Raw genomic sequence first — 18,656 nt, forward strand, 5'->3', positions numbered from 1 at the left:
TTTCACTAAAACACCCAAAATGGGGGCTGAAATTATAAAAAAACCCAACACCCAAAACACTTTATAAACACACCCAAAACTCATCATTACACACACTCAAAACTCATTTATAAACACACCCAAAAAATATGCAATTGTTGATTTTGTGGTTGATTTTGGGTGTGTTTCTATGTTTAAATAGTGTTTGAGTTTTTTTTATAAATACATGTTTAGAATTAAGTTTATTTATAAATTTGTAAAAATGGGATTACCTGACCTGACCCCATCCCCCTCTCCATCTGGACTCTCAAACTCACCCCGAATTCCCTATTTTTTTTATATAAAAAAATTTATCTTGCAAGGTGCAACACACTACAACAAAAGAAGATATATGGCCTCGTAATTTGGAGAAGATTATACACAGATTAACTGTAAGGTAATTTTTTTCACTGCAAATCCTACAAAACACAACGTAAAATGAGAGTGGAAACCCAAAGAACTTAACAAATCCACCAATAATATTAACATTAGCATCAAACTATCCCATCTGGCCAGGGGAAAATTTTATTTTGAAAGGAGAAAAGCAAGGCTTCGATGATTATAGAGTAACAATTGCCAATATACTCTCATATGCAAGCTCCGTGCTCCTCCATGATTTTTTCCACCATCTGCAGGAGGAATAGGTGGACCATTTGCAGCAACCTAAGAGGGATTCATAGGGGCTGGTGTGTAGTAGTTGTGTAGTTAGGAGCTGTTGAGGTCTGAAAAATCTAAGGTTGGGCCCAAATATGTTTCTAGCCCAGTACAATGCTTAATCGAGAAGGAAGACCGACCGGGGTATGCATGAATTTGTCGTATGTGCTTACACAAGTTATGATATGCAAATATGTTTCTAGCCCCTTTTCGTTGATTGTTTGTCCAAAAATTGATGATTTCATTGAAAAAAAAAACTTATGCAAATGACAAATTAACCTCAATGAAGTATATGCAATCTAATCTCAAAGGCCAACTTTGTCATTTAAAGAAAAAGAGTTTTGTGAAAACAATAAAAAGGAGTTTTGTGAAAACAATTTAAAACCTCGTGGGGTGTTCTTGTAATTTCTAAAACCTTAAAGAGTTTTGTGAAAAAACCAAAAACCTCAGGAGGTGTTAGAGTAAATAATTCAAATTTAAACCTTATAGGAACTCCATGTGGTACTAAGTCACTCATGTATCTTACCATACAATATATAAAGTGCAAAATATTGTAGTAAATCATTATAAATAAATTATTATGATGTGTTTAATCTCCTTTCATTAATTACTACATATTTTCTACACTCGCAATGTTTGTCAACTCGCTATATAATCTACTTAAATAAGTTAAACCCATCATACAATGCATTTCCTTCTAATTTTTATTTTTGTGATAAGGTAATGGATAATATACTAAATAAACATCCTCCAAAGTTTCAAAAAATTGTTTCAAGATTTTCTTACAATTTCCGTGGTTTTTATTCAATTTGTATCGATATTGATAATACTCCAATATTTCCATCGAAATTTCCCTGTTTTTGGACTATAGATATTTCTGAAACCATCAATATTTTAGACCATGGTTTTATTACAAAAAATTGGAAGTAAATGCATTGCATAATGGGTTTAACTGATTTAAGTTGATTATATAGCGAGCCGACAAACACTGCGAGTGTCGAAAATATGTAGTAATTGATTAAAGAAAATTAAACAAACCATATTCATTTATTTATAATGATTTACTACAATATTTTACACTTTATACATTGTATGGTAAGATACATAAGTGACTTAGTACCACATAGAGTTCCTATAAGGTTCAAATTTGAGTTATTTACACTAACACCTTATGAGGTTTTCGGCTTTTCCACAAAACTCCTTAAGGTTTTAGAAATTAGAAGAACACCACCTGAGATTTTAAATTGTTTTCACAAAACTCTTTTTATCCAAAGATTGATGATTAGATTGCATATACTTCATTGAGGTTAATTTTGTCATTTGCTTAAGTTGTTTTTTTTCAATGAAATCATCAAATTTAGACAAATAAGCAACAAAAGGGGGTTTTGTGAAAACAAATTGAAACCTTAGGGGTTGTTTGCGTAATTTTTGAGATATGATGTGGTTTTATGAAAACACAAGAAACCTCAGGGGGTGTTAGTGTAAATAACTATAACATCCCACATCGACTAACGGAGATGGGTGATGTGTCTTATATGTATATGCCCGCTTCCATCTAGCACGAGACTTTTTGGGAGCTCACTGGCTTCGGAGTCATGGAAACTCCGAAGTTAAGAGAGTTGGGGCTAAAGTAATCCCAGGATGGGTGACCCACTGGGAAGTTTCTTGTGAGTTCCCAGAAACAAAACGTTGAGGGTAGAGAGGGGCCCAAAGCGCATAATATCGTGCTACTGCAGAGCCTATCCCGGGATGTGACAATTTGGTATCAGAGCCACCCTGCCGTGTGGTGCGAGTGTGCCGATGAGGACGTCGGGCCCCTAAAGGAGGTGGATTGTAATATCCCACTTCGATCAACGGAGAAGGGGTGATATGCCTTATATGTACATGCCCACCTCCATCTAGCACGAGGCCTTTTGGGAGCTCATTGGCTTTGGAGTCATGGGAACTCCGAAGTTAAGCGAGTTGGGGCTAAAGTAATCATAGGATAAGTGACTCACTGGGAAGTTGCTCGTGAGTTCCCAGAAACAAAACCGTGAGGGCAGAGAGGGGGCCTAAAGCGAACAATATCATGATACAGCGGAGCCGATCCCGGGATATGACAATAACTCATCAAAATTTTCATTGTTTTCATAATCTCGATATTATCGATATTATCGCGATAATTTGGCCAAATGTTTCTAAAGTGTGAAGGAAATTATTGACATTGATATTCTCCAATATTATTGTTGATATTATCGATATTTATACGATATGTGTATGATACGTTCCAAAATATCATTGACCCGAAAAAAAGATAATATTTTCGATATTTCGTCGATATTATCGATATTTTAGAGTATGGTTAGGAGGAATGAGGAATGGCTCTAGAGTAACTTATGCTTTGTCATATTATATTATATATTTAGTAATATAAAAATAAATATACAATTATCGGGCTGCCAGGGGAAATACCGTAAAATACCATCAAGCCATACTTTTTACTTCTCCAAATACCATCCTTTGCTAGACATTTTGGGAATGCCAAGTATAAATACATACTTATTGGGCCCTTATGACCTTTTCTTTTCCCTCTCAGCTCTCTCTCTCTCTCTCTCTCTCTCTCTCTCTCTCTCTGGGTCGTTTTCTCTGACCTACTTGTGCAAGGTGACATGTTTCTTTCTCTTCCTCTCTCTTTCTCGTATTCGTCTCTCTTTCTCGCCCTCTCACCCCCTAGCCCTTCACTTGCTGTGTTTGGGCTTAGTGTTAAGTTACTCAGTTGGGTTCTCAAATATGGCATATCCCTTTTGATTTGCTCGTTCAATACTTACCTTTTGATTTCATATTTTTTGTAGAATTTTCTCTACAACCGTTACTCTTAAAAGAGGGAACTTCGACTCTCTCTTCTTGTTTTGCATGTGGGTAGTTTAATTAAGTGGTTGGATTATACTTTTTACTCTGTAATAATTAGATTAGCTTGTTGGCTAGCTGTAATGTAATCGGTTATTGTTTTCATTTATATCTGTTACAAATTGTCTTACTTTTATTCCTTTTGGTTTCTGTTTATACAAATGGCTGGAATTTTTTGTTTTGTCCATGACTGGCTATGAAGAAAAAGTTGGGTGAAGGAGCTTTTGTAGTAGATTACAGAGTTTCATTGGCTAATAAGAAGTCTTCTTCCAACGTATGATTAAGTTATTTGTACAGAAACTCATGTAACATTGCATGGGTTGGGAAATGTATTGTTGTTGATTTTTTTGTCATATCTGGATGAAGAATTATAGTAACAAGAATTTCAAAAATTGAGGTCTCTAGTGGCTTTTGGAAGATTATTATTTGTGCATATTATGAGATTCAATAGATTGTTTTTTTAAAGAAATATTCTTTAAGTTTCGCACAAGACCCTCAAAATCTCAAGAACGGCTCTGCTTGTTGGCCAGACTCTAGTTCGCTTTTGTAGTTGCAGTAGCTTTTTGCCATTTCTAGTTTTGTGTTTCGAGTTCAATAGAAAATCTTGACAAATCCAACTTTCAATGGCAAGAGTCTCATAAATGTTAAAATAGAGTGAAAACTAGTGGCGGTTCTACAGCAAGGGCAGGGTAGGCCCTATCCAAATTTTTTTACAAAAAAAAAAAAAACCTATATGTAAGCAAAGCTATTTCTGCCCATCCCAGTCGATATTTGAGGGATGTCTCCTTGTTAGGTTTGGCTAGGGATCCCTAATTAGCTGAGCTCATCCCTTGTTAAAAAACCCTTAATGCACATGGTAATTATGTTAGGTCTTGGTTTAACTAAAAGGAATTAACAGGGTGGTGAGATGCATCTGGGTTTTTTTTTTTGTGCAGAGATTTTAAAAAAAGATTATGTTCATATTTTTAAAGTTGGAGTTGGTCGTGCATAGCATTCTTAATTTTTTCCATTCTATGAAGGGGCATAGGTGGTGGAGGTCGTGGTAATTCTGCCTTTCTTTATCGGTGGTGGTGGTTGTTTGGTCACTTTATCTTAATTTTTTTTCAAAAACTTATTTTTAATAATCAATTTTGCCGCAGTAAAAAGATATATTATAATTTTAAATTAGGTTTTTTTTAGACTTTTAGATTAAATTTTTAGTAAATTTAGGTTTTAGCCAAATTTTTTTTTTCATTTTTGAAAAAAGCCAAAGCTTTTTAAAAAAGACAGAAAAACCTCTCAACTTTCAAATTAAAGACATGAATGTAAAAGATTCCTAAGAAATCCAAAAATAAATAAGGCAATTTTGTCATTTTGACTTCTTTTACAAAATTTCTCTCTCCTTTGTGTTTTTCCAAAATCTCCCTAATTTTTTTTGGTGGGTGACCATAGTTTCCTTGGACCACAGGGTCTAGGAGAATGGGACTGTAGGTTATTATATGCTTTGTTGGTATATTTGGAGCATTAAAGGCATTAAATAAACTTCAACAATACAATATAACCCAAGTTAGTATTTTTCCGTTTCATATCCGTATACTTTCGTTTTCCATACAGTCTTAAAGAGGGAAAAAAGAAAAGAAAAAAAAGGAAAAAAAAAGAAAAAAAAAGAAGAGAAATCTCTCACCTTTAAAAAGGATAGAGAAAAAACAAAATTTTAAAAAGGATATTTTCCAGACGTCATTTGGATATTCACTTATTCAGCCACATCAAAACGAGCTGAAGAGTGCAGCGCTCTCCTCCCTCCTGCTCTGCTATTGCAAATTCCAGACAGATGATGTTGTAATTTTGTGGTCTTGTTATTAAATTCAAGGTTTGCGATTGAGTTGAATGGGAACGCTCACTACCTGCACTTTGAGCACCCTGGATTTCAATTCCACTGTCAAATCCCGTCAAATTCCGAATTTCAGATTACCCAAGAAGCCCAAGAGTTCATGCTTCTTGTGCAGAAGAAGCATACAGAGCGAGAGAGTTTGGTTCCCGCGTAGGAGTTTTCGTAGGCTTAGATGTTATAGCTCTAGTGATAATGGTAACCATGAAGGAGAGACCAGCAGCAGCGGCAGTAGTAATAAGTCAACAACTGACTCGGTCACGACGACGACGACAACAACGGCTTCGCCGCCAGAAGCGGCTGAAGATACACGCACGGACGACTATGACTCTGACCCTCCATCGGTTTCTTCCAGGGTACATTGCTTAACTTTGAGACATGGGTTTTATTTTTATTTTTTATATATATCCATTTGTGTAATTGCATTACAATTTACATGTTGGTTTTGCATTAGTTTGTTGTTCTCTCAGTTTGGTTACCGACAATTGAAGTTTGAATTTAAATATTTAATTTGACTTCTTTTTATAAAAGAAATAAAGAAATTGGTATAGCCATCAAAATCCAGTTCTGGGTTCTTTAAAAAGGAATATACGGTTCCATATTTGTAGAATTTACCATAGTAGTCGGTGAAGGTTATGTGGGACTGGCAGTTGATGATGGTATGACCTTTATGATAGTAGAAACCAAAAATCCCAGCAATCCAATTATGAGTTTTAGCTGCCTCACTTGAGGATGCATTTAATTCATATTCCCTGTTAGTGTTTTGTTGGATTGTTTTAAGAACTTGGTGTTGAATAAGCTTCCTGTTTATGTTTTAAATGCATGTATACGTAGGAAGAATAGTTATCTCATCTGGACTTCCGGATTTAGTTAAAATCCAGACTTACCTGTCAGCTGTCGAATGTCTCCAACGGTTGAGAGCTCAGTTTCAAAGGAAAAACAAATGAGATGGACTGCAGCTCATCAATTGTTGCTGATTTGGTAAAATCCGCCATGAATGATTCATGAATTACATGCAGACACTCACACACAATATATATTGTCTTACCTTGAATGGCATGCATCTAACATAATAACATAACACTGTCTCTCGTAGTCTAATGTGTCAATGTGTTCTTCAGCCACCAACTATATCACCACTTGGACCCGCTTACAATAATTTCCAAGTTGACTCTTTCAAACTGATGGAACTCCTTGGACCCGAGAAGGTTGATCCTGCTGATGTAAAGCTGATTAAGGAAAAGCTCTTTGGTTATTCTACCTTTTGGGTGACCAAAGAGGAGCCTTTTGGAGACCTTGGCGAGGGTATTCTCTTCCTCGGGAATTTGAGGGGAAAGAGAGAAGATGTCTTTGCCAAATTCCAGTGTCTACTGGCTGAGGTCACAGGTAGTAAGTACAACCTTTTTATGGTGGAGGAACCCAATGCAGAAGATCTAGATCCACGTGGTGGGCCACGTGTTAGCTTTGGGTTGCTGCGGAAAGAGGTCTCAGAACCAGGGCCAACAACACTTTGGCAATATGTAATTGCTTTCTTGTTATTCCTTCTAACAATTGGATCATCTGTAGAGTTAGGAATTGCATCTCAGGTACGCCAACACACTTCCTTTTTTATTTTAAACTTTGTATTTCATGATGTCATAAATGGTCCATCAACTGATTTCTTTCTCATATTTAGAGTGACTACTTATTTTCATGCATTTTCTTAAACAGATAAATAGACTTCCACCAGAGGTAGTGAAATATTTCACAGATCCAAATGCCATTGACCCACCAGATATGGAGTTGCTATTTCCCTTTGTAGACTCGGCTTTGCCCCTAGCATATGGTGTTCTGGGGGTTTTGCTATTTCACGTAAGTGAATTGTCTTGCTGTTGCACTATGCTTTTTAGTCAAGTTTTTCATTTCCATTTCAATTAAAAAAAACTATAGATCATTGTTGTTCATCTAGTAGGATCTTTAAGGCCATCTGTTATGGCCATGCATAAGAGATCTTTAATGTGAGATTTGATGCTTGTGAAGAAAAAGAACATGCTTATTGTTCCAGTTGACTTAGTCTTATGATGTAGTCTGATGATCTTAATTGTATGCTATTATGAAGAAATGAAATTGGGTATTATCCTTTTTGTTCTGTTGTTTGCAATTACTGGCTCTCATTCTCAAACATATCATATTTGTCCAAAATAAGTACATCAAACCTTAAACTGACAGAAGTTTTCAGATATGAGAATTTAAATGAATGCTTGCCGAGTCTGACTCTGTAAATTAATTTCTAGTTGCTTGCTTATGTGTGTGCGAAAATTATGGTGAAAGTATAAGAGACAGGAGTATGTAATTTGGAAAATCTGTTGATTATGACTCCTGTAAGCCAAAAGCTCCCACTCAGACTTAATTAATAAAGAACATTTATTTCTGTCTTTCGATACTTGTCTACAAGTTGTGTCAGTTTTAATTGAAGGGAAATACGATGACTTGCATATGTTTTGAGTGAGAATGCCAGAATAATCAAAGTTATTCATTTCTTAACTTTTTCTTTCTTTTTATTTTAGGCATACTCGAATTTTAACCTCCTCCAAATGATTTTTTAAATTTTGATGAATTAGTCCATATTCTTTGAATTGTGATTTCCTATTTGGATTTGATGTTTGACCTTATTTGAATATGATCATGATAGAGTCAATCACATGCAGGAAGTTGGGCATTTTCTCGCTGCTTTCCCAAATAAAGTGAAACTTAGCATTCCTTTCTTCATTCCTAATATTACTCTTGGCAGTTTTGGAGCAATCACTCAGGTACCTCTAATCTGTTTTTTGGTTCTTGGGTTTTTTCGGTTTCCTTTTGATTTTTGAGAATAAAATTATTGCTGGAAAAATTCTGATATAACCATATTATCAAGGTTGAAGGGTAATTTTAGATCAGCCTTCTTGTTTTGGATTCTCGATAATTTATTATCAGATGTGAACCTTCCTTAAATTTTTGTTATATAGGTAACCAAGGTTGAGGTCTTTGCTAGTTCATCGGGCACAGGCTAGATGTCAGTGTAGTCAACCCCCTCCCCTCAACATGGCTTCTTAAATAGGCTTTTATTCTGAATCATTATTTTTTCCCATGTTTTATTTTTAAATAGATTAGATATGTCATTTGGTGCAGTAGTCTTACCAAGACATTACCTTTTCTTTAACTAGGTCATCTGTGCACCTAGACCCCCTTGTCTTATCATCTTCTAGAATCCAAGTCTTTGTTTGTAATCAATGATGATCCAGAGAATTTCTTCTGATCAGTCACTGGTTTTGTAGTTTAAATCCGTTCTTCCTGATCGGAGCACAAAAGTCGACATATCACTTGCGGGCCCGTTTGCTGGTGCTGCATTGTCGCTGTCAATGTTTGCAGTAGGTCTGCTGCTCTCATCTAACCCCAATGCCACAGGAGATCTAGTGCAGGTTCCAAGCATGTTGTTTCAGGGTTCTTTGCTTCTTGGACTTATCAGTAGAGCTACTCTTGGTTATGCGTATGTCCTTCCTCTACCTCTGTGCATTATTAAAGCGAAAATCTTGTTTGCATGTGAGCTAAGAAGGCTTCTATAGATACAATGCCTGCGAAACCCTTTTGATTCAATAATCATATTCATAGTTGATATGGTACTATACTAAACATGCAGATCAATGCATGCTGCGACTGTTCCAATTCATCCTCTTATGATTGCTGGCTGGTAATGTACTAATTCTGGACTATCTTAATAACTGTATTGTAATGCGTAGCATGCGTATGACTCAAGTTTAATAATACAGGTGTGGGTTGACAACAACAGCTTTTAATATGCTTCCGGTGGGGTGTCTTGATGGTGGAAGAGCTGTGCAGGTGACCTTTTCCTTCCTTTTGCTTTGAAGTGGTAAACTTACATCTTTGAGGTTTGATAAATGAAGATACAACATGGTGCTGGTATGAAATATTAGTTCAGTTGTGCAGTGAATTTCCTTTTCTGATTGTTATTATGATGAGTTCATGAAATATGTATTTAATTTATTTTAGTTGTTTATTTATTTATTTATAAAGTAGTATAAGGTAGACTTTCTGCAGTTATGGTAGCTAGATTCTATTTTGGTTTGTAGTATTTGGTGTGGACAGTCTTCATTAAAGGTGTTCTTCCCATAGATCTACCTTATTGCTTCTACTAAAGATGCTTGGTGGCTGACTATATAGATTAGTCAAAGGGGTGGCTATGGTGAATTAAACATCTATAGTCTGATGAATGATTAGGAGCTGTAATTGATAGTTCCATTCTGATATGTTATATTCTGTGAATGATAGACCAGATGAGCGTAATAGGATGACGTGTCTTCCTGAAAGAGTATGTCATTTTGATCTTAAGTCTCACTATCAGGCTTTAAGAGCTAGGAGGATTAACAATTCTCCTTGTAAGAGCAGTTGGTAGTTCTCACAAAGGTGGCTGGGGTAGGAAGTTACTATGGGGGAAGTTCTTACAGTAGATAATTTTGAGGAAACCGCTTAGATGTATTTTATGTTGGAGTTGTATGTGCAAATCCATTTGTGAGACAAACGACTTTATCCTTGCGGCATTCTTCCAAAAAATAAAATTGTTAAAAACATTTTCATTCCCAGCATTTGCAAACACTGGTGGGAACGGTTGATTGTTTGGGATTATAAGGACCCCATTCTAAGGAATATTTATGGCATTCTTAGAATCCAATTCTGAAAAACAACCACTTCCCAAAAAGTGATAAACTGTTAGAATCAATCAACATCTCATGTCTGCAATATCTTGACATCCCCAAGCCTTTGCATTTCATCACAATAGTTTTATAAATGTCAAATGATCTTGTGTTGCTTATAAAAGGAGTACATATATATAATCTTGATATGCTCTCTCTCTCTCTCTCTCACTGTGTATGTGTCTCAATGCTAGACCAGAAATTTGTACGAGTTACAATAGTAAGTAGTTATTCTCCTATCTTGCTTACAAATGTGTTTTCTGTTGCTCTACCTACTCTCTGCTTCTAATGTATGTACAACTGCCCAATACAAAAGATAACTGATGTTGGTTTCTATGACTAGTGTTCAAAAAATTTATAAAACTATCTTGAGTAACATGTTTCTATTTCACTTGTATGATATTCACAGATTTTAGTACCAGCTATAGTAGCCAGTAGTTTCTTCTCTTTTTTGCTTAGTTTTTTCCCCCTCAAATTCTGTTTCATACCCTCTTTCTCCAAGTATACATCTGGTCATGATACATGGAATAACAGTTGTTTATTTGTTGGATTACTGTCCAAGTTAAAATTTCAAATGCTACCTTGAGCGAAAGCCAGTTATTTTCTGTATGGCATGACATTTATGGAAAATACTTGCAGGGTGCTTTTGGAAAAAATGCCCTAATTGCCTTTGGCTTGACGACATACACATTGCTTGGATTGGGAGTGGTATGTCTAACTTTTACAACTTATCACGCTTTGCCTCACATCACAATCTATCAAATCAGTAATTCGGCTTGTGGTTGTTTTCATGTATTCCCCCATCGTCTCTATAATTACATTTCTTCCAATTTTGGCTAAGTTTTACTCTTTTCTTTCCTCCTTCCTTCAGCTCGGCGGACCTCTGTCACTTCCATGGGGACTCTATGTGCTCATATGCCAGGTTTGCAAATACGAATTTATATATTTCAGTTTCACATTTCAACAATCCTCTATCTTTTATCAAAAGAGAAAAAGCTCCCCATCTCATGATATTATTTTGATCCATATGCTCAGAGGACTCCAGAGAAACCTTGCCTAAATGATGTAACAGAGGTTGGAACATGGAGAAAAACAATTGTCACGGTGGCAGTTTTCCTTGTCGTACTCACACTTCTTCCTGTATGGGATGAGCTTGCGGAGGAGCTAGGTATAGGACTTGTAACCACATTTTGATGTATTAAACGTGAAAGTTAATTTTTGGTCTGTTAACATTTTGATAGGGATGCGATAGCTATAAAGTTGGTGAATTCAATATGCATTCAACATAGTAAAATGCCAATTTTCATATTTGATATTTTGCCTTGTGAGACATGTAACGCACCCTATTTAATACGAGCGATATATGCATGCAAATTCAATACAAGGGAAATTGTAATGGGAGTAAATAGAAAGAATAAGGGAAATTGGTACTTAACGGATCCTGAGTCCTCCCATTTAGGATTTGTGAATATAACCAAAGAGAGATTTTATTTGCACCTCATTATTTTTTTTTCTTCACCATATACTGATTTTAAATATGAATAATCTATTTTATCTTTGTACATAATTATCGTTAAGGACAAAATCTGTAAAATAAAAATAAATTTGCTCATTGAACCCCACATACGCTCCTGCAACTCTAGTTAGACTTTTTTTTAATCAAACCATCATATTCCTACAACCCTAACAAGGTTTATACGTTTATATTGGTGAAAACATATCTAGTATCTATTCATGAACGGTGAGACTGAAGTTAGAGAGGCTTTGAATGAGGTATGAGTTTATTTTTTGGCGTTTTTCAAGTTTAGAGTTGCATGGTGGTTGTTGGTTACGTGCAACACACAAGTATCGAACGCTATAGGAAAATTCGGTGGCAAACCACGGAAACGTTGAACCTATTTATGTTGTGTTTGAGTGACGTTAACTTAAGATACGGTGGAGATCCACCGTAATGTGGAAAGGGCATCAGTGACGTATGATCGACTTTTACCTTTCATTCAGTGGCGATGGACCGAAATATATTTATTTTTTCAGTAACTTATTGTCGACCACAAATATAATGCAAGCTATTTTGAACTTACTCCTATTGAAGGAACAAAAACAAGGTGACACCAGTACTGAAGGCAACAATGTTGGAACAGAATGTGTAATGACTTATAGTGATCAATTCACAACTTATCTGGTAATCATTTTGAGTATCCTTCTTTTTGTCTGAAAACCTTTTTAGTATCATTAATGTGGCATTAATGTTCCAGATTTTAACTTCAAATAACATGAGTTTAATGTGTAGATAGTCAAAGGTAGAGATGCATTAATTAGATGGGCTCGTGCACAAGGAAAAATGAATAATATTGTAATTGTAATTACAAGGTCTGATGCTAGAGGTGAGGGCAATAGGAGACCTCGAGGAATACTTGCTTGTGAGAGGAGTGGTAAATATAGGTCTTGCAAGTCTAGTGAGACAACTGGTGTAAGGTCAGATGCAAATGGTGATAGAAAAAAGTGTTCTAAGGACACTGGTACCAAGAAATATGGATGTTCATTCTTGTTAAAATGTGTTAATATTGGTGATGAGGATGATTGGAAGTTGAAGGTGGTTTGAGGAGTACATAACCATGCTTTTTTAGAGTATCTTCAAGGTCATTCATTTGTGGGGTGACTTTCTAAAGAGGAGAATGCCTTATTAGTGGACATGTCTAAGCATTTGGTAAAACCCATAGATATTTTGGTCACCATGAAGGATAGAGATGCAATAAATGTTTCAACTATGAAGACAATATACAATGCTAGGATATGAAATAGAACCAAAGAATTTATTGGGAGAACACAGATGCAACAATTGCTTACTAAGTTGTACGAACACAATTATATTGAGTGGGATAGGACATTTGGTGATGTTGTAACTGACTTGTTTTGGACACACCCCGTTAATATTGAGATTTTGCATGCATTTCCACATGTGCTTGTCATGGATTGCACCTATAAGACTAATAGGTATTGTTTCCCACTATTGCAAATTGTGGCTACTAATATGTAATCCACTTGAGAGTGTGCGTGTGTCTGATCTAATCCAGTCCAACTTCTTGTCAAGCTTGTCTGCTTGTGTTGGGTTGGTCGATCACTTGCGTTAAGCCAGTGACCTTACCACTTTTCAAGCCTTACTCTAGAAAAGCAGAGGGATAAGATCGTTTCTTTGATTAAAAAAGAGGTGATCTTTGCTACGGAGACCATTCAGAGTTTATCTATTGTTGCCCCCTCTTTTGCTCAGGTTTAAGAGTTGGAGAAGAAGAAAGCTACCCTAGCTGATCTACTCTCGTCTGAGCAGGCGCCATGAGATAGAGACTTTGGACCTGAAAAAGGAGATATCTTTGCTAAAGAGTTCACTTGCCTTGAAGGATGGCGAGCTTGATTCCACCATTGCTGCTCTTAATCAACAAAAGAAAAACTATCTTATGCTTGAACGTGAGTTTGATGATTTGTCTCAAAGTCATGATAAGCTATTGAGCATGTTCAATGCGTTCCGGAAGGACACTAAAAAATCTGAGGTCAATGCTTACAAGTTGGGCTACCTTGATTGCCAGAGAGGTGTTGCTTCTATTGTTCCATTAGTGATGAAGAGGCCAAATTGTTTCGCCTAGAGAAGTTCCTTACTGAAGTAGGGCAGGACACCTTTTTGGATATAGATGTAGTTGAGGAGCATGTAGCTGTTGAGGCTGAAGTGATGAGCGCATAGTGGCAAGAGGACGAGGCTAGGACGGCGCAATCGACGAGGTTAAAGCAGATGAGCAGAAAGTTGCTATCCAGGAGTCACCTGTTGAAGCCTCGAAGTAGATAAAGGCAATTTTTTTAAAGTCTTTGTAGCTTTTTTATTTTTCAAGTACTGGTCTTTCAATCGACCATCCTCTATTTGTTGAACCTGAGTTTTATTTTTTTGGCTACTTTGCTATTTGAAATTTTTAGTTAAAATTTTAACCAAAATTTGTGTTGAGCCTGTTGATTGGTTGGTTAAACATTTCCCTTAAGATGTTAGAATGTTTACCCACTGTTTATGTAAAGGTGTTGTTGAGCATCTAGCATAGGATGCTAGAATGTTTACCCATCACTTACATAAAAGGTGCTGTTGAGCATCTCCCTTAGGATGCTAGGATGTTTACCCACTGCTTATTTAAAGGGTGTTGTTGAGCATCTCCCTTAGGATGCTAGAATGTTTACCCTCTTATGTAAAAGATGTTGTTGAGCATTTCCCGTAGGATGCTAGAATGTTTACCCACCGCTTACGCAAAGGGTGATTTTCTCGAACACTTCATAGAATGAAAATGGAACTTGCATTGATGTTTGTGAAGTTACATCGCTTTATTATATTAGAAAAAACTGGATGAACAACTCGAAAACATCAGCAATTGTCTTTTTTTTTTACTGAAGTGAAGTAAACCTTGCCACATGCTGGGGACTGAGTTGCTGAGCGAAAGCTTCAAGGGTAATATCTTTGAAGATGATAAGCATTCCATTGTCTCGACACTTTTTCCCCCTCCAAAATATCAAGTGTATAACCTTGGACCTTCCCAATTAGGTTTCATCTTCTTTGATCCTTGTCTCTACGCTGTAATGAAGGCCTTTCTAAGGACAAGGTCCGAGGTTGGAATTGTCTAACTTAGCTCTCTTGTTGTAGTAGGACATTAACTGCTGTTGATATGCTGCAACTCGAACAATAGCCTTTTCTCATTCCACATCGAGCATGTCGAGGTTGAGCTTCATCTGCTTAGAGTTTTGATTAATGTTATCCACCTCAATGTTTTTTGAGGGAACAATAATGCGTGGAGGAATGATTGCTTCAATTCCATAGGCTAAGGAAAATGGGGTTTCACCAGTTGATCCTCTTTTGGTGGTGTGATAAGCCCAGAAAACTCCAAGGAGCCTTCTAGTCTTTTCTTTAGGTAGTCCAACATGATTTTATTGGATGCCTCTGTTTGGACATCTCAGAGTAGATAGGTGTTATTTGATGCCATACTTTGCGAAGAATCCAGTGATTTGCTTGCCAATGAACTGCTACTGATTGTTAGTGACCAGTGATGTAGGTAGCCAAACTGGCAGATGATGTTTTTTCAAATGAATCTTTCCACATCGACTTCCTAAGTAGAGGATGGAGCTTCGATCTTTATCCAATTAGTAAAGTAATCGGTGGCAACGATCATCATGTCCTTCTTAGCAGAAGCTGGTGGCATGGGACCCACTACGTTGATAGCCCATTGCATGAATGGCCATGGGCTGTTCTCCGGATGATACACTATAGCTCGTAGGCTAGGAACCCAATTTTATCTTTGGCATCGATCACATCTATCGACATACTTCGTCGAGTCTGGGCGTATGGTAGGCCAGAAGTAGCCTTTGCTGAGAACTTGCCTACTGGCCATTGGTCGATCTCTTTGGGATCTTTCAAGCTGTCTTCCTCTATATTAACTCATTTTCTCCTCGGCTTCGGATCTCGGTCGAAAGGCTCGCAGCAAGTTTGTCTGTCTGAGTTTGTCGATCAAACAAGTTTTTTTGATCTTTGACTCTTCTGGTCAGCTGATCTACCTTGTGAATGAGATCTACTTGGCTGTTTGGACAGGCATGAGAAAATTATGTGGAGCCAAGTTGATGACAACCTAGGGTTTCTTTGGAATCGCAAATAGGCTCAACAATTAGGGGTTTCGTCGCCGCTGTCTTGCTTCTTGTGGTGATACTTTTCACCATGGTTGTCTTGAATGTGTAAAGGAATCCTTTGCAAAGTTCGGCTGTATGAAGGTTTTGATGCACCAAAATGTTGTCCTAATAGCCATGGATTCAGCTATTTAAGGGAGATTTCACTTATTAAGGCCATATTGAAGAAAGTGAAGGGAAAGAAATAAGAAGACTTGGCCGATTGAGAAGAAACCATCTAGGGTTTTGGGGTAAAGAGGAGTTCCAGTGCCTATAAAAAGAGGCCATGGGCTACCCAGCAAAGGGGACTCAACTCAACTAGAGTAATCGAGGGAGAATATTCTCTAACTGAAAGGATCCGCCCTGAATTCCCCTTTGGAATCTGTGATGAACCCTCTCCTTATCCGACACTAGGCATGTGTAGGCCTAAAATTACTAAAATACCCTTCTTGCCCTAATTCCAAAACAACTTTAGGGCTTGACTTTTATCTAAAAATCGGTAGAGCCTTCTTTAAAACTGGCTCAAAACCCAAAAATCTACCTGCATAATAAACACAATTATTTCCTAGGCGTTTAGCAAGCACAAGGTATAACCTACACACCAATTAGCAAAAGTTTCAATGGGCTTCAGGCCCCCTCGCCTCCCCCTTCCCTTTTACCAACATAAGAAAATCAGCAAAAACATCTTGACATCACTGAACATAACAAACAAATCATAAACTTGCGGCTGCACTTAGGTTGCCTACGTACCCTTACTAAGGGATCAAGCTACACGTAGTTCTTTCTACCATACATCACAATTACGATAATACAGAAATGTTCAAAGTGAAACCAACAATAAAATTCTAGAATTATTCTTTACCTTGATTTCAACAAGCTATATAATTGAACATCATGCCCTGAAATTATGTACCTAACTATTCAATCATTTTATCATTGTACATCTAAGCAGATATGTACCACACCTTTAACTTGAAAGCCATACCTGCAACTGTCCGCATGATGCATATGTCATGCAATCACTCACCAAAGGGTATATGGGAATATAATTAAATACGAAGGTAACCGGAGAAGGGGAAACTAGCCAACCACCTGTGTAGACAAGTCAGATAGGTGGCTGGGGATCCTGGCCAACCCTATGCATAAAATATGAGCAGGGTGGCGAAGAATATTATAACATGCTGATCCAACAAATTATTTTTATTTAATTATTTAATTATTTAATTGTGCAATTACATTTTTTCCCTGGTTGGTACCAAAAAAATCCGATTTTGAAAAATTTACAGTTGTGCCATTGCAATTCCTTTGACCAAAACGTCTTCATTTCAACTCCAATTTGGGCCTACCATGTGTCTACGAACTCGTGAGCTCAAGCACTACGCTGTGGAACTAAGAAAATATCCAAAACTAGCCCCAAGAAAAAAGTCAACTCTAAACCACTAAAGAACCCTAAGGTTAAAGTCGTCCTTTCACTTTAGAATTTTGAAAATTAAATTAAATTTCAGGACGTGATGTTACACTAACTGCTGGAAACATCAAGTCCAAGCACCTTCCCTTCCATCTCTTTCTATCTATCCTAAAAAACCAACGCAAGCAGGAGCAAGCATACTCTCTTATCGCTGGAAGCGCTAGATTCAAGCTATGGCTCTTCCATGTTCTCATCCTGTCTCTCAAAAAGGCATATTCTAAATCTGAAACACCCATCCTCTCAAACCGAACCGAAATCATGGTTATCACCTTCTTGGTGAGAAAACCCAGACATCATAAGCCCATCCACTAGCTACGGAAGATATAGTCTATCTACAATTCCAAGCTTTTCCCTTTCCATATATATATATATATATATATATCTCTCTCTCTCTCTCTCTCTCTCACAACTTATGGACTCTTAGCTCCCATGCCACAAGTCTCTCATGCCAACCTGTACAACATCAATGCACCATCTCCAACTCTTTCCGGAGTTGCCGCAAGCTCATCCAAACAAGTACCATCTGCTGGAACACTTGTTCCAACACCTATTCCAGTACTTGTTCCATTATGTCTCAAAAAACTCCATTTTAGCGCCTCCTCAAATCTCTCGTCACGAGAGGTTCTTATGACAGTTGTTACATCATTCTTATCAAAACTTGCAATGTACTGAGGAGCCATTGAAGAAGACCAAAGCACTCCCTAAGGCTTCAACTCTTTCGAGGTGTTCAGGGGCCTAGTGCGGCAAACTCAAACATGGATGAAATAGAGGGAGTCTATAAGGGAACCACCGCAGTCAATGCAAATCAATGCCTTATCTCTAGCAATCTTGTTGGTGCCAAATAAGGCTCTTCCAGAAGCTCCATCGTCAACACTGCAGTCATGTATATGCACATGTATTTTTGTGATACATTGTTTCAAGTTTATGTTAGAGATTTTAATTATATCCTTCCACATCTGATCATCACTTTAGACCATGGTCTAAAATATCGATGATATCAGAAATATCAGTAATCCAAAAACATGGAAATTTCAATGGAAATATCGGAATATTTTCGATATCGAATAAAAACCACATAAATTGTAAGAAAAACTTGGAAATTTTTATTGAAACTTTGGAGAATGTTTATTTAGTCAATTATCTATTAGTTTATCAAAAAAAAAAAAAAAGAGAAGGAAATGCATTACATGATGGATTTAACTGATTTAAGTTGATTATACAGCGAGCTGGCAAACACTGTGAGTGTAGAAAATATGTAGTAATTAATGAAAAAAATATTAAACACACCATAATCATTTATATATAATGATTTAGTACAATATTTTACACTTTATGCATTGCATGGTAAGATACATGA

General features: G+C 36.8%; 1 protein-coding gene across 2 annotated transcripts; it reads left to right on the forward strand.

Moving 5' to 3' along the window:
* Positions 1–5,258: 5,258 nt before the first annotated feature.
* On the forward strand, positions 5,259–11,467 carry EGY1 (Peptidase M50 family protein). 2 transcript variants are annotated; one of them, XM_008245913.3, is made up of 10 exons: positions 5,259–5,781; positions 6,547–7,011; positions 7,136–7,276; positions 8,113–8,214; positions 8,719–8,930; positions 9,081–9,131; positions 9,211–9,280; positions 10,792–10,860; positions 11,024–11,074; positions 11,188–11,467. In XM_008245913.3, exons 1-10 carry the CDS (start codon positions 5,425–5,427, stop codon positions 11,344–11,346), a joined length of 1,677 nt encoding a protein of 558 aa, XP_008244135.2. In that variant the 5' UTR covers positions 5,259–5,424; the 3' UTR covers positions 11,347–11,467. The 2 variants fall into 2 exon arrangements, 1 of the variants encoding a protein (XP_008244135.2); XR_016122820.1 differs by lacking the exon at positions 11,188–11,467 and having other exon boundaries at positions 9,211–9,361; positions 11,024–11,070.
* The last annotated feature ends 7,189 nt before the right edge of the window (positions 11,468–18,656 follow it).

This window comes from Prunus mume, linkage group LG8, assembly GCF_029339155.1.
Source record: "Prunus mume cultivar Tortuosa linkage group LG8, ASM2933915v1, whole genome shotgun sequence".
In the NCBI taxonomy this organism is placed as follows: Eukaryota; Viridiplantae; Streptophyta; class Magnoliopsida; order Rosales; family Rosaceae; genus Prunus; species Prunus mume.